General features: G+C 40.6%; 1 protein-coding gene across 1 annotated transcript in view; it reads right to left on the reverse strand.

Moving 5' to 3' along the window:
* Positions 1-33: 33 nt before the first annotated feature.
* The window catches only part of htra3b (HtrA serine peptidase 3b), a 28,403-nt gene continuing 7,806 nt past the window's right edge, over positions 34-20,630 (reverse strand). The window contains exons 2-10 of the mRNA XM_062384034.1: positions 17,955-18,054; positions 17,323-17,455; positions 6,222-6,311; positions 4,717-4,911; positions 4,602-4,634; positions 4,260-4,374; positions 4,127-4,184; positions 3,225-3,320; positions 34-3,114 (exon numbers count right to left, since the gene is read on the reverse strand). Of these exons, the coding sequence (XP_062240018.1) occupies positions 2,946-3,114; positions 3,225-3,320; positions 4,127-4,184; positions 4,260-4,374; positions 4,602-4,634; positions 4,717-4,911; positions 6,222-6,311; positions 17,323-17,455; positions 17,955-18,054 (989 nt within the window). The 3' untranslated portion in view covers positions 34-2,945. The remainder of the gene's footprint in view (positions 3,115-3,224; positions 3,321-4,126; positions 4,185-4,259; positions 4,375-4,601; positions 4,635-4,716; positions 4,912-6,221; positions 6,312-17,322; positions 17,456-17,954; positions 18,055-20,630) is intronic.

Below are 20,630 nucleotides of genomic sequence, written 5' to 3' on the forward strand. Positions count from 1 at the left end.
TGACAACTCAGTATAATAAACACAGCAACACAATTAGAGTATGTAGCCTTTATTTTCTTCATGTTTATACTGTATAGGGACAGACATGAGTATTGAACACTCGCTATTACATATAGTAGAATTTATTGGCTAATCAACATTTTTTAGATGGACATCCTTGAAAATGTAATATGCATAACACAATAAATACATAGAAAAATTGTTATAGGGCTTGGAAATCAAGATGTTTGCTTGTGAACACTTCCACCACTGCATAGATAAGCATAATCTCTATATCCTGTTTTCAACTCTTTATGTCACAGCTCTCAGGCTATTTCTCATTAGTCTATCTTTTTAGACTATTTATACGGAAGCATAATCTTGAAAAAAAGTTTTTTTTAGATAAGTGTGATGGAAATCTGGAGATACAAGAGGCTGGAAACAACAAAGTTATCTACGTGTATTTAATAAGGGGCTTTCTGCAGAAAGGATCAACACAGGGAAACCACAAGGGTCTCAGAGTGAGGATAAAGAACAGTCAAAAACACAGGTCTTATATAGGAGGATTTAGGGCTGTCCTTCTGAACCAATCCAGGAAGGATACATGGGTGGTGGGAAAGAGAGGAATCTAAACATTAGCAGCTGATTCACATGTGTTTCTTTAGGTGATAAGAAGACATCCACTCCTTCCTTTGATGGGTAATTAAGTAACAAATGGTCTCACCGTATTATATTCAACACTAACAGTGCCGACCATAAGTCTTAAACATTTGGTGTATGTAAATACAAGTCATAAAAGTCTCTTACAAGGCTGCAGAAACTTACTATCCACATACAAAGTATTTTGTTAAGCATGTTTAGTTAATTTTTCTACTACAATAAGCAATTTTTTTTATTTTGGTTTACTGTGTAAAATTAGGTCCTGCTCTCAACTTATTAATGTGTGTCCTCTGTATTCAGCTTTATTCGGTTCCAAAAATATTCAAGAATCTTAATTTGACTAATAAATGAAGTCGGTCAAAACAAATAATTTTTGTATAGTCCCTAAGCTATATGAAGTTTGTGTGTTGCACAATTTTTAAATAACAAAGAAATTTAATACAACATTTTAATAAATAATTGAGTAATTGCGCCTTGTCACCAATCCTGTTTGTGATATACATGGACAGGATATCGAGGCCTAGTCGTGCTGGGGAGGGGTTGCAGTTCGGTGGTCTGAGGATCTCGTCACTGCTTTTTGTGGATGATGTGGTCCTCATTGGATCATCGGCTTGTGACCTTCAGTACTCACTGGATCGGCTGGCAGCCGAGTGTGAAGCGGCTGGGATGAGGATCAGCACCGCTAAATCTGAGGCCATGACTCTTAGCAGGAAACCGATAGATTGCTTACTCCGGGTAGGAAATGAGTCCTTAGTCCAAGTGAAGGAGTTCAAGTACCTCGGGGTCTTGTTCGCGAGTGAGGGTACTATGGAGCGTGAGATTGGCCGGAGAATCGGAGCAGCGGGGGCGGTATTGCGTTCGCTTTACCGCACCGTTGTAACGAAAAGAAAGCTGAGCCGCAAGGCAAAGCTCTCGATCTACCGGTCGATCTTCGTTCCTATCCTCACCTATGGTCATGAGGGCTGGGTGATGACCGAAAGGACGAGATCGCGGGTACAAGCGGCCGAGATGAGTTTTCTCAGAAGGGTGGCTGGCGTCTCCCTTAGGGATAGGGTGAGAAGCTCAGTCATCCGTGAGGAACTCGGATTAGAACCGCTGCTCCTTTACTTAGAAAGGAGTCAGCTGAGGTGGTTCGGGCATCTGGTAAGGATGCCCACTGGGCGCCTCCCTTGGGAGGTTTTTCAGGCACGTCCAGTGGGGAGGAGACCTCGGGGAAGACCCAGGACTAGGTGGAGAGATTATATCTCAACACTGGCCTGGGAACGCCTCGGGATCCCCCCGTCAGAGCTGGTCAATGTGGCCCGGGAAAGGGAAGTCTGGGGCCCCCTGCTTGAGCTGCTCCCCCCGCGACCCGACCCCGGATAAGCGGATGACGATGAGTGAGTGATGAGTGAGTGAGTAATTTGAGTATTGTAAAATGTATAAGATCGTAATTATCAGTAAGGTACATATGTATAATTTGAACAATTTTTGTGAAATTCGGCTAATATCTCCTCACGGCCCACTAGCTCTACATTTTGTTTGTGCTCAGAAAAATGATTAAATACACAGCCCTGGATTTTATTATTATTAACCCTATTATTTGGGAAATAAATAAAGCTAGGGCCCATACTATGAGATGATCAAGTTCAACCAACCTGGGATATGTTTTGTTGCACTAATGCTTTTACTCCCAGGACCTTAGGGGCCACGCATCCTGCATAAGTAGGTTTGAGTGTTGACATAATTTCAATTCAATTTTATTTGTATAGCGTAGAATCGAAACACAGAATCAGACCATACATTATTATAGGCAAACACAACAGTTCCCACAACAAGCAAACGGTTGCCAACTGTGGAAGGAAAGAAAACTCCTGTTTAATGGGAAGAAACCTCTGGCAGAAACAGACTGGTTAGGGTGAGCAGAGAAAAAAGAGGGGAGAGAAGAGAGTGAGGTGGTGTGGAGACCAGCAACAGTTGTGTAACAGTCCACAGTACATGATTCAACTTGGCTGCTATCTTGTCATTTCCCACATGTACACCCTGAGATACTGCCCAACAGCTGTTGTTGTTTAGTTATTCTCTTCATTAAAATCTATATACTGACTGAAACTATCTTTGTAAAAGAAGCACATAGTTAACATTCATTAAATGGGTGTGGTTGACTGCAGGTTATTCCAGCCTTGACCTGATAGAGGGGGTGGGCATGTACCATGTTGTCCTTAACGATACTTTGCACCTTTTATTTTGGTACAGTTAAGTTGTACCATCCACCATGTCATTTCCGCTGTAGGTCTAACTGTGCAGCAGTGCTGTGTCGACAATGTCTACTGCATAATAATGTCAGGTTCGATATTAAAGAGCAGGTCATCATTATCCCTCCTGACTTCCAGTAGCAAGGCGGTCTCCTCCTGCAGCGCCCCCTGCAGGTCACCTGTTGTTGTCATTGGTCTGCCATTTAGTTTCACAATAATGTCACCATCTCGGATACCACCTCTGGAGTCAGAGCAGAATGAAGAGATGGCCATTAATCATTAGACTCTAGAAATGACTGACAGACGCTGTACGATATCTGATTGATCGAAGAATGAAGAAATTAAACGTACTTCTGTGCAGGTGAGTGAGGAATGACCTCATGGACAAAAATCCCACTGGTAACATCAGGGAAATCTGGTTTCTGCTGTTTTAGCTCTTCAGTTAACCTGGATAACCCAAACACACATACATCTAACCCAAATTTTTTTTTAAATGTTACTTTGTTAATTCAGAGTTAAGGATGTGTATGAATATGAATCAATATAATAATGTATATTCTTATCTAACCCTTATTTAACCAAGGAATTCTCACTAAGGTTTATTGTCCTGATCTAGCCAGGTGGCAAAAACAATATCGCAGTTTTACGAGGCTAGAAAGAAACAGAAATGAATATGTAATTTTGCTCATTGTGGGAACTGTTGGGTTTCTTTATACATTTGAAAGGTCTTGACCATCTATGTAAAGTGCCTTGAGATAATGTTTATTTTGATTTGGCGCAAAACAAATAAAATTTAAATGAATTTGAATTTTTTAACATTTTAAATGTAACTGCCAAAGGATGTTGGAAGATAGAGCAATTAGCTTCTTTACTCAGTTTTACAGATTGCATCTCCACGGGCAAGCAGACAGACAGATTTTAGCCAGTTTTATTTACACAAATGCAACTAAATGATATCTGAAAGACTTCAAGATTATTTATATAAATTCACTATGCAAAGAGGAAGGACTATTTGATGACCGTACATTGAACAAATCCCAGTTGGTTGAACTTTTGCTGCAACACAATGTGATGTCATCTGGCAATGCACTGCAGGGGCCAGTCACATACATGCAAGCACAATTCTTTGGGGATAACTTCCTATTGTGAGACTCAAGATGCAGTTGCTGCCGTAAGTATATTACAATCCAGTGTTCTGTGTTTCACTGTGTATTTCCCATTTAAACAAAAACGTATCATGAGTTCAGGCTTACGCTGGTGTGATTGTCAGCATCCTGATTCCGATGAAACTCTTCTTCTTTACGCTTACATCTGAAAGAAACTTAATTTAGTTGATTTCTATTTAGAAGGATACTCACATATCTTAACCGTCAATCTAAGACTCACCCTTGTTATGCTTGTCAAGGGAATCATTAAGAAAGCGAGTGATCCTGTCAGAGGGAATGGCAAATGAGATTCCCGCTGCAACTTTCAGGGTGTTGATGCCAATCACTTCCCCATCCTCAAATACACAAATGTGGTTAAATAACAGTGAGAATACAAGTAATACACATTTTATAAGTTTGCCTGTCATTAATAACATGAGTTTAAGAGCCTGTTTCTGGCCAGGGCCGAACCACTGCTTATGCAAATACTGCTGTCATGCAATTTGTGTTGTAGTTTTTACAAGAATCGAGTAGAGAGAAGTATTCTACTGCAAACATGAAATCCTTTAGGTAGAGAACTTACCAAATTGACAAGAGGTCCGCCGGAATTCCCGTACTTGGAGGGAAAACAAAATACAAACAGTTATGTTAACAAATCTATTTGATATTTTGAGATTACATGTTTTCAACCTTCTTACATTGATAATAGCATCTGTCTGGATGTAGTCCATGTCAGAGTCCGGCAGGCCCAGCTCCTTGCCATCTCTCTGTGCAGTGCTGACGATGCCAGTGGTGACAGTGTTCTGGAGGGCAAAGGGGCTGCCAATGGCAACCACAAACTCTCCTGGCCTCAAATCTGCACTGTGGCCCAGAAACAACACAGGCAGCTTTGTCTAGAGGTAAGGAATAACAGATGAAGTGGGCCAGGGTAAGACATCTCTGTGGTAGGGTATAGTAGAAGACAATTAAAGTTATTTATAAAGCGTCAAATCACATTATAAGTTATTTCAAGGCACTTTTTATACAAAGCAGGTTTGGCTCTGTATACAATTTTGAGGAATCAAACATTCCCTCATGAGCAAGAACTTAGCAAGAATAATGTCCCTTTCAACTGGAACAAACAATTAGCAGTCATAAGAAGTTTGGGAAGAGCGTGAAAGAGAGGCAGGGAGAGCATGTCCAAGCAACAGGTGGGGATATAACCCACATAATAAGGATACTGAAAAAATGATTAGTGGATCCAGTACACTGACAGCGAGCCCAAAACGTGAGTGTCTCACTGGTAAAGTCTAGCTATGGAATTACGTTATCTTATCCGTATGTTTAAGGAGGTTTCCCCGCACAATATCTTATTTGCTTTATGTCAAATCAACAACCAGCTGATCAGAACAGTGCGTAAAATGCTCTTTTTGTTCATCTTTACATATCAATTCATTATGAGTCGTTCGTCCTATGCCAAGTTGTCGCAGAGTTGATGAAGTCAAGTATGGAACTAAATTAATCAGTGCTGCATCAGTGGCCAACCAGTCAAAAATACACTAAGTGTAGGCCTGCACCAGCAGTCTCATTCAAAGATCCAGTGCCTGTGGAGAGAGCCTTCAAAAAAAGCCAAACCCTGAACATTCATTATGTCCCCCTGTTTCCCTCTTTTTGCCGACATTACAAATTTAACTTGGGGTTTTCTTTTTGCAAGCTGCGCTTGTCTCCAGTGCGTTCATCTCCTCTGGTGCGCACTACTCCCTCTCCGTTCCCCGGCTGCTCTGTTGTGGGACCGCTTGTATTGAGAGACTCACCACTGCCTATTGGCCATCTTGTATCCCTAATGCCAGCGCCCTGAAAGCCCATGACAGACCAGATACAGCGCTGACCAAGTGGTTTGCCCGAGTATGTCCATTATTTTATTTTAAACTGAAGAACTACATCTACCACACTATGGTTGTTTGGCTTCGCCAACCAGTGCAGTTTCCTAGTACATATTTGCATTGACAATCTAAAATTCATGGCAAATGACCTAAAGATCATTTAAACAGAAATACTGTGAGATATCCTACTTGTTTATTATTCAGCAGATCTGTCCAATATTCATAGCTGGTTGAATACATTTTTGCCCTTTGAAAATCAATATGATACAGCTGAATCAAGTGTTCTCAGGTTATAAATGGATGATAAAGACATTCCTGTTTGATGAATGATGTGAACTCACCTGTGAGTTGATTTTGATGGTAGCAATGTCAGATTTTTTGTCCATGTCTTTGATGCTGGCTTCATATACGTCACCATTATGCATCTGGACCTTAAATAAAGCATGGAAGAATCACAGATTAACCATACAACACAGTAAAGAATTAGCTTGATCTCACTTGTTCTGAACCCGAAGGAGGTAGGCATCAGCATATCTGTGGTGTCAGGTGGGGGTGTGCTGGTGGAGGAGGTCGGAGAGGTAGGGAGGAGCCAGGTCATACATGCTCCTGCATCAGAAATTATGTATTTAGATATATGTGTGGGCCTGGACCGCTTTTTTCACAAAATGGATATAGGGTGCCCCCTTGAAAACTTCAAGGAGATAAGCCGATGTACCGAAGAGATTTTGATTACCTGCGTCCCTCAATAACAACTTCAAATGTCAGAAAGGCAATTGCATCTGCTAAAAATTCACAGTTTTAACCATTTTCTGACCTTGGTTGAGGTGGATGTGAAGTACCCACTATGAGAATTACAACAAAAGATAAAACATGTATCTCCTGTTGTCAGTAGGTGTTGACTTTATCTGAATATTGGTATATAGATCAAATGTGATGGTTGGGGCATATACTTCCTGATAGCAGAGAAATAATCTCTTAGGGGCATTCAATATTATTATATTAAATAAATTCAGTTCATGGTTAGAATAAGTCAAGTTTAGGTCAAGCTGTATAATATACAGTAAGTGGACAATACAACACTGATGTGATCCCACTGTAAAATAAGCAGTTCAGCATTTTGGGAAATACACTTTCCCTAAGAGATCCAGCGACTGTGTGCATCCTCATTACTGTAAGGTTTACCATATTTATTATCCACACCACAACGTAAACCCCTAAACTAACCTAGATAAATTGATATTCTTATTCTAGCACATGAAAACTCTTATTTCCTCACTGCAAACAAAGGGCTTATTTTTCAAATTAGTTCAAATCTGTGTTAGTGAACACCTCACCTTTGCCAGGATAATATGTACACCTGTCAGGAGTGATATATAATAATAATAATTAGAACAACAATAATAATATTTTTATAGCACATTTCAATGCAAGTAACAAAGTGCTTTACTACAAACAATCCAAAATCTGAGTAAGGAAATAATAATAATAAAAATAATAAAAGTCATAGACATCATACGATAAAAGATAAAACAGGTAACGGATTCTGCTGGTCTAATCTCTTCTGGCAGATTGTTCCAAAGCAGGGGCGGACTGGCCATCGGGAATACCGGGGACATCCCCGGTGGGCCGATGGCCGAAAATATAAATCCAACGGCCCATCACTATGATGTACCGGCCCACGCCCATCATCGCATCAGCCCTACAATGGTTGAAACAGCGACACAAGCGTAATTTTCTCCAAGAGCTATACCTATCTATTCGCACTGACTGCTTTTATACTGCTACTCGCAATCGGTCTTCACACTCATGGTGACTATTTTTCGATTTTTTTTTAAGTGTCTTTTAATATGTGTTTTACAGACTTCGGAAGTCCAAAGTAAGAAAAGATCTCCACCTTATTAATAAACACCTCTAAATTGGTTCTTACACAGCCGAAGTGTAGAGAATTTGGATTTGCATACATACACGCAACGCGGCACCCAGTTATACGCATGCGCACAACCCATGAGGCCCAGCTCTTCGTTGCCTTCGTTGTTTTGGAGAGTGCGAGAGCATGCCGTCGGCACCAAAACGAAAAGGTGGAGCTGAAAAGCTAAGAGATAAAAAGAAAAAATGTCTGGAGAAAGGTGCCTCAAAACATTTAAAAATATCAAATTTCTTTGGAAAACCACCGACTGGTGACAGTGAAAAGGTAAGATAACCCTAACCCCATAGACCGTTATGATCTGGTAAAATAAGCAAGCTGGTGTTGTTGTCAACATCTAGATTATCTATTTTAACATGTTAGCCGTAGTCACTGGCTTACAATTGATGAGCAAGCTATCCATGGTGGTAGTTGTAAATAGGACAATCTTATAATTTCTATTAACCTGTGACAAATAAGTTAACCAGCTAGTTTGTTATGCTAAAATCTAAAATTATAAATAATGTTTATATGTTATCTAGATTGTTAATATGTTATGTAGAGGCGTTGACTTGGCCAAGTATAGCATGCATTTCACAACATATTAAACAAAATGTTAATATGTTATCTAGATTGATGATTCAGCTGCTGGAAGCAGCAGCCAGGGGCATGAGAGCCAAGATAAGAGCCAGGGCTACCTTGGAGTGTTACAATAGCCAATAATCATTTTATTCCATGTGTCCATCCAGGCAAATTGGTGGATCCAAATGTTATTAAAAAACAAACATACATATATGATGTAATTTCTTTGTAATCATCCAAAATAATGTTAAGTGTATGGGTATTTTTCCCAGAAGGCCACTGACTGTTCGATACGCGCGATCCATTGAGTGGGCAACGCGGCTACTTAGTGGGCCGCGCGCCGTGTATTGAGTGGGCCGGTCTGACAGAAACTCCCGGGCCACTTTTTTCCCCCAGTCCGCCCCTGTTCCAAAGTGTAGGGGCCCTATAAAAAGTTGCTGTTTATAAAGCTTTTATATTTTGTATGACAACCATTGGCCATACATAGTGATTGGTTTATTGATTGTGGCATCTGGAATATTGGTTCACCCGCTGTTTCATCTGTTGTCTGGGTGGCTGATCTCCCAGGATGAACTGCTAAAGTCCCTGAAATGACGTTGGAGGTGGCTTATGGCAGTGAAATGAACATTCAGTCCACAGGCAAAAGCCTTTAGAGAGGCTATAATAATGATCTTTGGATGGATCATCTTTTTTTTTTAGTACAAAATCTTATAGAAATAAGCTTTTATTGTTCACAGAATTATTCATAACTGAAAAAAGGGAGTTAAAATAAAAGTGTTGCAAATAAAAGTGTCCTGTTTTCTTGCCACTGGTGGTGGTCGCTCTGCGAATTAGCTCCGCTGCTAAACACAACTGTTTCTCTGTAGCACTTCGGCTAAAATCACCGGTCTGTAGTTAAACACTCGCACATACCAACCCTTATTCCAGTGATTCTCAAATGGGGGTACGTGTACCCCTGGGGATACTAGAAGGTACTCCAGGGGGTACTTGAGATTTTTTTTAAATATATTTAAAATTAGCATCCATTCAAAAATCCTTGAAAAATTGTTATTTAACAAATATTCAATAAAATATAAGTGTAAGTTCATGAACTAAATTTTATATTCAGTAGGCTTTTCAATTTAATTATCCTAAAAAAACAGAGTCTCCCCCATACCGATGGTTTGACCCAACCTGGCACACGCCACCTGTCATCACCTGTCATCACCTGCCTTGAAAACTTCAACAATGGAGTCGAGTTGAAGTGCAGCAGCAATGCTGCTGAAACACGGAGGGACAAGTACCAAAGATGGCGAAACCAGAGCAGAGAGACTTCACTAAACAACACCGTGAGAGCTAGTGCCTCTTCGGAGGGGTGCTAAAATGGAAAAGTTTTCCGTTGTGAAGTTAATGATTCATAACAATAAGTCCGCGTCTCTACCGGTACCCTTTCAAAATAAAAGCATGTAATACAAAAGCGGAAATGAAATTGTATGACCCTAAAGCGAGCAAATATGTCACAATAAAATAACAGAAAGACACTTCAATAATATTAACAATAACATAGATTGGGTTATTTACACTTTATGTTTTTTCTGTGGGGAGAGATTAGCCAGCAGTGGTATTAAGCCACCACATCTTCATCGGTATCTCCAGTACCGAGTTTTTTAAGAGGAAACTTTCTGAATTCAGGTCATCTCAAGACACGATGCGAAAAGCCTCCCCAAAGCAAACGGAAACAAGCTACCTGTCAGTATTCTTTTCGATCCTTAAAGAAGATATTTTAAGATGATGAATATTAAAAAAATATGTTTTGAGCTAATCTTTTATTTAAAACTAAGTTAATGATTTATTTTTTGGGAAGAAGTGTTTAGCTATAATTAAGTTCATGAGTTCAGTTTGAGAACATATCTTTATTATGATCCCAAAAGAGGTCACTTTAAGTTGATAATTATTTTGAGGTGCACAAATCTTTATTTATATTGAGATAATAATAAAAGTCTTTAGTTATTTGATATCTTTTTATTTCGTAATAGTTCAAGAGAGACCACTACAAATGAGCAATGTTATGGACATTGATGGAGTTTTAAATTTGAATGTGTCTAGTTACAAGGCTTAATAAATCACATTACATCTTTCTTTCAACCAAAAATGCTTTGCGCTGGTTAGGGGGTACTCGGCAGAATTTTTTCTTCGAAGGGGGTACTTCACTGAAAAAAGGTTGAGAACCACTGCCTTATTCTATCGTGCTTAGTGATTCTGTGTTCTGTCTGAGCTCACCCTCATAGCTCTATAGCAGCGATGTCTTCTCTCTCTCCCTGTTGCTCCACTGCTCTCTCTTGCTCCGAGTGTCTAATGTTTACCTACTCCTCTGCCTCCCTTAACAGTAGTGGTACATGTAATAAATGTAGTGTGTTGATAGCGATGGAGGCTCGGCTTAGCGACTTAAAAGCTCGGCTCAGCAGCTTAGAAACTCCGTTAGCTGTAGTTAGCCGGCTCCCGCTAGCCGCGGCGCCACGTTGTTTAGCACGTAGCTTAGCCTTAACGAGCAGTCCCCAGACTAGTCCCGTGCAGCCGGGAGCCCAGGGCAGCTGGGTGACGTTCCAGAGGGGGCATAGTGCTAGACTTAAAAAGCCCACGATTAAAGAGCCACAAGCGCACGTTTCAAATAGATTCGCTCCTCTCAGCGAGGCACCCGCTGATAAACAAACTCTGATTATTGGCGACTCGGTTCTGAGAAACGTCAGGTTAGCAACACCAGCGACTATAGTTAATTATATCCCAGGGGCCAGAGCCGGCGACATCGAATCTAAACTTAGGTTAATGGCTAAAACTAAAAAAGGTAAATACAATAAAATCGTAATTCACGTCTGCAGCAACGGCTTAATATGTCGGAGGTCACTAAATTGAATGTTGAGTCGTTGTGTGCTTTTGCTAAAACGATGTCGGACACAGCAGTTTTCTCTGGCCCGCTCCCTAAATGAATCTACTCCCCCCAGTCATATCAATTCACAGGTTCCTAGAGAAATTGGGCGAGGAGGTGGAGTTGCTGCTATTTTTAACTCCAGTCTATCAATTAATCCTAAACCTAAACTCAGCTACAAATCATTTGAATGTCTGGTTCTTAGTCTTCCACGCCAATCCAGGAACCACCAACAGCCAATCATATATGCCGTAGTTTACCGTGCTCCCAGGGCTTATACTGAATTTTTAAAGGAATTCCCTGAGTTTTTATCAAACATAGTCCTAAAGACCGATAAAATTATTATTGTTTGTGACTTTAATATTCATGTTGATAATAATAAAGATTGCCTTAGCGTAGCATTTATTTCAATACTAGACTCTATTGGTTTCAGTCAGTGTGTGCACAAACCTACTGATTGGGGTAACCACACACTTGACCTTGTATTATCGTACGGTGTCGGAATATGGAGGACTATACATGACATAAGTAAAAATAAATAAATAAATAAATGTATAAATAAATACAGAAATAAATAAATAAATGAATAAATAAAAATGGAAATAAATAAATAAATACAGAAATAAATAAATAAATATGTTAATACCAAAAGAAATGTCAAAAGAAATGTCTTAAATATATTTTAACATTTATTTTTTCCCTGATACATTTCCTTTGCATTTGCAGTGTCCTTATGCTAATGAGAAAGGCGGGCCTAACCGCAGTCTCATGCAGGATTGGTCACAGGAGTGTAATGATCCAGCCCTACTACTTCTGCCTTTCAATGCTGGTGTCCAGTAGCTGTTTGCAGCGTTGAGCCAGTTCACACTTAAAATGAACTAGTTCAAGTTCAGAGGGTTAGTTAAGGTTATTTTTTATTGGGATGATTTAGGTGTCAGTAGTCCTGACTGTGAGCGTCACGTCTCGTGTTGTAATGAGCACAAGGAGCGAGCCGAGAGGAGGAGGAGGAAACAGAAACTCCAGCTCGTTACAAACCACCTGCAGCTTCTGCTGTGATCATGAAGCCGCTGATCTCTGAGCAGATTTGACCAGAGAAGCTCTGTGTTTCCACTGTTTCCACTGTTCCACAGAGTCACTAACTGGCTGCTTCACGGTTAAGAGATCAAGTCTCAGTCACTGCCCGTGTCTCTGAGCGAGTGTGTGACGGAGCGCAGGGGCTGTGTGTGTGTGTGTGTAGTTCAGTTGACCAATCCTGCTCGAGACTGAGGTTAAGCCCGCCTTTCTCATTAGCATAAGGACACTGAAATGTGGAAATAAATAAATGTGGAAATAAATAAAAGTTGCAATAAAAGTGGAAATAAATAAATAAATGTGGAAATAAGTTTAAGACATTGATTTATTTAATTCTGCATTTATTTACATATTTATTTATTTATTTCCACATTTATTCCAACTTTTATTTTTCGATTTCAGTGTCCTTATGCTAATGAGAAAGGCGGGCCTAACCTCAGTCTCGAGCAGGATTGGTCAACTGAGCTACACACACACAGCCCCTGCGCTCCGTCACACACTCGCTCAGAGACACAGGCAGTAACTGAGACTTGAGCTCTTCACCGTGAAACAGCCAGTTAGTGACTCTGTGGAACAGTGGAAACAGTGGAAACACAGAGTTTCTCTGGTCACATCTGCTCAGAGATCAGCGGCTTCATGATCAGAGCAGAGGCGGCAGGTGGTTTGTACCGAGCTGGAGTTTCTGTTTCCTCCTCCTCCTCTCGGCTCGCTCCTTGTGCTCAGTACAACACGAGACGTGACGCTCACAGTCAGGACTACTGACACCTAAATCATCCCAATAAAAAATAACCTTAACTAACCCTCTGAACTTGAACTAGTTCATTTTAAGTGTGAACTGGCTCAACGCTGCAAACAGCTACTGGACACCAGCATTGAAAGGCAGAAGTAGTAGGGCTGGATCATTACACTCCTGTGACCAATCCTGCATGAGACTGCGGTTAGGCCCGCCTTTCTCATTAGCATAAGGACACTGCAAATGCAAAGGAAATGTATCAGGGAAAAAATAAATGTTAAAATATATTTAAGACATTTCTTTTGACATTTCTTTTGGTATTAACATATTTATTTATTTATTTCTGTATTTATTTATTTATTTCCATTTTTATTTATTCATTTATTTATTTATTTCTGTATTTATTTATACATTTATTTATTTATTTATTTTTACTTATGTCATGTATGGTCCTCCATATCGGAATTGAAAATTTAACAGTACTTCCGCGCAATCCATTTCTATCAGACCATAATTTAATAACCTTTGATTTTTCAATAACCGAATATATGCCACTAATAAAAAATTCATTTTCTAGATGTCTACCTGATAGTGCTGTAGCTAAATTTAAGGAAATAATCCCAATTACATTTAAACCCGTATTAGCAGTAGATATAAACAACAAATTCCTTAAAACCCTGAGCTCCATTGAGATCGACCACCTCGTCGATAGCTCTGCAGACTCATTACGATTAACATTAGACTCAATAGCGCCTCTAAAAAAGAAATATGTCAAACATAGTAAATTAGCTCCGTGGTATAATTCCCAGACAAATGAGTTAAAACAATTATCAAGAAAACAACAAAGGAAGTGGCGCTCCAGCAACGATGTTGAAAATCGAATAGACTGGAAGAATAGTGTTAAAGAATATAAAAAGGCTCTCCACAAAGCAAGAGCCGCCTATTATTCAAAACTAATAGAAGAGAATAAAAACAACCCCAGATTTCTCTTCACCACTGTAGCCAGGCTGACAGAGAGTCACACCTCCAACGAACCCAGTATTCCTCGATCCCTAAATAGCAATATCTTTATGACCTTTTTTAATGATAAAATTCAAACTATTAGAAATAAAATCAACCATCTCCTGCCCTCAATTGGCACTAATACCCTGCCAACAACAGAGATCTCAGAAACGGCTGAGAATCCTACCCATTACTTAGACAGCTTGTCTCTGATCACCCGTGATCAGTTTACCAAATTAATCTCAGGTTCTAAACCAACAACCTGTATCTTAGATCCCATTCCTACAAAATTACTTAAAGAAATTCTGCCCCTAATTGATAGTTCGTTAGTTAACATTATCAATCTATCATTATCATCAGGTTATGTATCACAGTCTTTTAAAATAGCTGTCATCAAACCCCTACTCAAAAAACCCACCCTAGACCCAGAGGTTTTAGCCAATTACAGGCCAATATCTAATCTCCCCCTCATTTCTAAAATCTTAGAAAAAGTTGTTGCCAATCAGCTGTGTGAGTTTCTCCAGGAAAATAATATATATGAAGACTTTCAATCGGGGTTTAGAGCCAATCACAGTACAGAGACAGCCTTGGCAAAAGTCACTAAAGACCTTTTAATAGCCTCAGATCAGGGACTTGTGTCTGTCCTCGTTCTGTTAGATCTCAGTGCAGCATTCGACACAATTGACCATCAAATTTTATTACAAAGACTCAAACAGTTAATTAACATTAATAGAACCGCCCTTAACTGGTTTAAATCGTATTTTTCTGATCGCTCCCAATTTGTGCAAATTAATGATGAGTCATCTTTGCGCACCAAAGTTAACCATGGTGTTCCACAGGGCTCTGTGCTCGGCCCAATATTATTCTCATTATATATGCTTCCACTTGGAAACATTATCAGGACACACTCTGTAAATTTCCACTGCTATGCGGATGACACCCAGTTATATTTGTCAATAAAACCTGAACAAAGTAATCAATTAACTAAACTTCGAACCTGTCTCAAGGACATAAAAACCTGGATGACCCGCAATTTTCTCTTATTAAACTCAGACAAAACAGAGGTTATAATACTTGGCCCCAAACACCTTAGAGATGCATTATCTAATGATATAGCTGCGCTAGACGACATTTCCCTTGCTTCCAATGAAACAGTCAGGAACCTTTAATAGTCACTTAAAACAAATTTCTAGGACCTCTTTTTTCCACTTGCGTAATATTTCAAAAATTAGACATGTCCTTTCACAAAAAGATGCAGAAAAACTAGTCCACGCCTTTGTTACATCGAGACTGGACTATTGTAATTCATTATTATCAGGCTCCAGCAGTAAGTCGGTAAAGACTCTACAGCTTGTCCAAAATGCCGCAGCACGTGTCCTGACGAGAACAAAGAGAAGAGAGCACATTTCTCCAGTATTAGCATCGCTACACTGGCTTCCAGTTAAATCTAGAATAGAATTTAAAATTCTCCTCCTCATCTTCAAGGCCCTTAATAATATAGTGCCTTTTTACCTTAAAGAGCTGTTAGTACCTTATAAACCCGCTAGAGCACTCCACTCCCAGAATCCAAGCCTACTTGTCGTCCCTAAATTCTCTAAAAGTAGAGTAGGAGCCAGAGCTTTTAGCCATCAAGCCCCTCGGCTGTGGAATAATCTACCACTTTCAGTTCGGGAGGCAGTCACCATCTTTTCGTTTAAAAGTAGGCTCAAAACCTTCCTTTTTGATAAAGCTTAGAGTTAGAGCTAATTAGTGCTCCAGAACGTTACTTGTTCTTTTTTATGACACATGACACACGGAGCTTCTCTTTCCAGCTTCTCCTTCCTCTTCTCCATCCCTATACCCCTTCCCCGGAATCCCTTTGCTTTATCACCCGCAGATCCAGGGCCTCTGTGGCCGCACCATGGATTGCGGTTTGTGGATTGCGCACCGGGGGTCGTGGTGTTGGATCCAGTGTGGCGGATTCTGAGTCATGTGGGCTGATCGTGGTGCTGGTGGCGGGCCCTGTGTCGCGTTGGCATTGGGCACGGGCGGTGGACCAGGGCCGCGGTGGTGGCTTGTGATGGGTCCTGGTGGGCGGCGGTGGACGGTGACTGAGGACTGGAGTGGCGTCTGGTCTGGATGGTGGATGGTGGTCTAGATGGTTGCTGAGCATGGACTGTGCTTGCAGCGGGACTGCTTGGCATGTCATGTTGGGGTTGTCCTACGGGATGTCTACCCTCATCAAATGCTGCTAGAGACTTTGATTATTGATGATGTTCTCCTGCACGTGGCATCTATTGCACTTCTGTCCGTCCTGGGAGAGGGATCCATCACATGTGGCTCTCTCTGAGGTTTCTACATATTTTTACCCTGTTAAAAGGGTTTTTAGTAGTTTTTCCTTACTCATACTGAGAGTTAAGGACAGAGGATGTCACACCCTGTTAGAGCCCTATGAGATGAATTGTAATTTGTGAATATGGGCTATACAAATAAAATTTGATTGATTGATTGATTGATTGATTTATATTTTTGGTAAGTGTATATCAAACCCTAATGCCTCACGTCTGTACTGATCTAAGTATGATTAAATATGGTGTGGCGGTGGTCTAGTGGCAGAAACTTGGGCAGAGAAGGTCTCTGGCTAGTCTCTGGTTCGACTCCACGGAGAGACAACAAAAGATGAACCTGGATTGATCTGTCCAAAAATCCAAGAGTCTCCCTACCCTGTCTAGTGCCCCTGAGCAAGGCACCTTACTCCCCCAACATCTGCTCCCCGAGCGTCGTACATGGTTGCTCACTGCTCTGTGTGTCCTGCACCAGATGGGTCAAAAGCAGAGGTTAAATTTCCCTAACTGCATGAGTGTGCCTTTGCATGTCTGTGCATGTGTTTGGGACAAATAAACGCATCTTAATCTTTAGAACTTCGTGGAATCATTCTTTGTTTAAGAATGTGTCATGAATCTGATGTAGAGTTTTCTTAGAAATTGTTTAAAGAAAATTCTTATGAGGATATTGTTGAATGAGGCCCATTAAGACCACGATATCCTAGTCATGTTGACATTTAATCTCAGACAAAACTAAAGTCACTGTACTTGGCCCTAAATATCTCAGAGAAATATATTCTGACCAGTTAGCTATTCTGGATGGCATGAGCTTGGCCCCAGGAACTAGAAGAGGAGATCATATTACTCCTTTTTTAGCTTCTCTGCATTTGCTCCCTGTAAAATCCGTTAAAAAAAAGGATCCCTGTAGAAAAACTGGATTTTTTACCTTGATATGTTGTTGACCGGATACTGGAGTAGTGCTGGAGACTACATGGGCATTAGTCACAATAAGTCCATTGTCTGCCATCACGAATCCAGATCCACTAGACAGAGGGATGTTGCGACCAAAGAGAGGATGCCTGGTGTGTGAGGAAAGCATGAGTAAGTTTAGTTGAACTGGATTGGAGAGATGATTTCAGATTTTTTTTTGTCCTGCTATCTTAATATCAAGGCTTGGGATAAATGAAAAGGTCATATTTCATATTTTAACAAGCGTTTTCGAGAGAATAATTTGTTATTGCAAGAAGTATTTTATTAATCTACCTAAGTCAGGGTGAAATATGATTGAAGATCATTTAAATAATGGATTTTTCCCTTCAAATTGGACTGAATTGACATAAAGCATACATTTCTACATTAATCTGGACATGGCTTGTATGAGTTGGCGCCACTTAAATAAGCTAAGGTATCCAAATGATAGACTAAACATACTATATGTCTTCCCTTAAAAAAAATACTATTTATTGAACCTAAAGCAGTTGTTTTTCATGAATTCTAAAAGATGACATTTCATGTCGCATGTTTCACCCCGGCATAACAACTGCTAACACAAAAAGCACACAAACAAACAGTGAATACCTGAGAAAGAGCTCGATGTGGACCACAGCAGGACCAATTTTCTCCACTACATCAGCTATGAAGTTGAACTTGTAACGAGGACTGGCGGCATGTGAAGGATCTATACTAGCAAGAAGAATTATACATTTTAATAATCAGTCAACATGAGCCATAGCTGGCTGTGGCTCAGGGGATCGACTGATTGTCCTCTAACCAGCAGGTCGTGGTGCGATCCTAGTCATCCGCACTTCAGCATGTCTTGGGCAAGATACTGAACCTCCTTGTCCCACATTGTTCCTTCTCATAGAGAAAGTGCTGCACATGGATGCACTGTGTAAATGGAAAACAGATGTACTGTAAAGCCTTGAGTGCTCATCAAGACTAGAAAAGCACTATATTAACACAGACAATTCATTTTTCAAGAAGAACGCATGTTATAATCATAAACTTAATTAGGCATGAATTTCTCCAGTATTAGCATCGCTACACTAGCTTCCGGTTAAATCTAGAATAGAATTAAAAATTCTCCTCCTCACCTTCATGGCCCTGAATAATATGGCACCTTTTTATCTTAAAGAGCTGTTAGAGTTAAAGTCTCTAAAAGTAGAGTAGGAGCCAGAGTTTTTAGCCATCAAGCCCATCTCCTGTAGAATAATCTACCATTTTCATTTCGGGAGGCAGACACCATCTGTTCGTTTAAGAGTAAGCTCAAAACCTTCCTTTTTGATTAAGCTTATAGTTAGAGCTAATAAGTGCGGCACAACGTTACTTGTCCTATGTTCTAAAATAGGAAGCGTTTATTTAAAAAAGGCATAGAGGTATTGATGGCTGATCTACGGAGTGGGCCACATGCTTTTCATCGTACTACCATACAAACCAGTAGCCAGTCAGATTTACCTTGAGCCTCAGTGTACCCCCAAGTTCAGCCTGTATCATTGATTACAAGGCAAAAACCTCTGATGATGCTAAGACGCAAAGGGAACTTATGACACATGACACACAGAGCTTCACTTTCCAGCTTATCCTTCCTCTTCTTCATACCTATCACATTGAAGTAAGTCATATCTCATCAGTACATGTTACTGACTTGACCCCTTCCACGAGTCCCTTTGATTTATTGCCCGCAGATCCGGGCCCGCTGTGGCAGCACCATGGATTCCGATTTGTGGGTCGTGCATCAGAGGTCGCAATGGTGGATCCAGTAAGGCGGATTCTATATTGTGCTGGCTCATCGTAGTGGGAATGACGGATCCTTTGTCGCGTTGGAGTGAGATAATGGTGGTGGACCACAGCCGAGGCGGCGCCTGATGATGGATCTTAATAAGCGGCAGTGGACAATGACTGTGGACTATAGTGGATCTGACCAGGATGATGGATCATTATCTTGCTGGCTCCTGACCATGGACTATGATTGCAGCAGGACTGCTTGATATATAGTATTGAAGTTATCCTTCAAGATGTTTACCCTCATATATGCTGCTAAAAAACTTTAATCTTGATGATGTTTTCCTGCACTTGACATCTATTGCACTTCTGTCTGTCCTGGGAGAGGGATCCCTCACATGTGGCTCTCTCAGAGGTTTCTATGTATTTTTACCCTGAGTGTTAAGGACAGAGGATGTCTCACCATGTTCAAGTCCTATGAGAAGAATTGTAATTTGTGAATATGGGCTATACAAAACAAATTTGATTGATTGATGAATAACTTTATGACTAAAGTGTAAATGTGGATCTAAAGGACGCATGACAGTTTTGTGATCCACATTAGTCCACACGGCATGGACTAGACATAAACTGACCACTTTAGGCCTAAAAGCTGCGTTGTGTTTCCAAATCATTTGTAAATTCCCTCGGGAAAACTGAACGCATGAAGGGTGCACTTTTTCCTCTGTTTGCTAGCTTTGCATATAGAGTTCTTTTTAACTTGCCATATTAATTAACATGACAAGAAGAAATTCAAAAGATAATTGAGATTAGTAGTTTTTTCAAACCTTAAAGGATGAGGGCCTGATCTACTAAAGGTTTGTGAGTGTAAAACATGTGCAAACTTGATTTCAATATGCAAATAATTTATCTATATGGATAAGATGCAAATAATTTAATTTAGCACACACATTGTAATTTACAAAGCCTGAAAAAAATGTGACGTAGTTGGGACTGCGTCTATATTTACTACATTTAAAAGGTAGGTACTGCCTGGTGTGCGCTCTGTGTGCACTACAATGGCCCGAGTGCTGTGGCTGAGCGCTCGTGCCACAGAGTACACAGCTCTCACCTCCTGCGCAATATTGGTCACACGCATGTCTTTCAAACAACATAAAATGTTGGCCTCTTTGACCTCATTCATTAATCAAGGTCAAAACCACCTTATCATAGTCCACATGACCTGTTGGGTCTCATGACCATTTACTTTAGGTCGGTCCTCACTAAACTTTTATTTTGTTCCTCGCTGTGGGGAAAGGAACCGGAGCTTGTGAGGGAGGTGGAGCGCTATCAGTTAGATCTGGTGGGGCTTACCTCCACGAACAGTCTCTGGTACCGTACTCCTGGATAAGGGTTGGACTCTATTCTTCTCCGGAGTTGCCAAGGGCATGAGGCGCCGGGCGGGTGTGGGGATACTCATGAATCCCCGGCTGAGCGCCACAGTGTTGAAGTTTACCCCGGTAGACGAGAGGGTCGCCTCCCTGCGCCTAAGGG

This window comes from Platichthys flesus, chromosome 24 (assembly GCF_949316205.1).
Source record: "Platichthys flesus chromosome 24, fPlaFle2.1, whole genome shotgun sequence".
Taxonomy (NCBI): Eukaryota; Metazoa; Chordata; class Actinopteri; order Pleuronectiformes; family Pleuronectidae; genus Platichthys; species Platichthys flesus.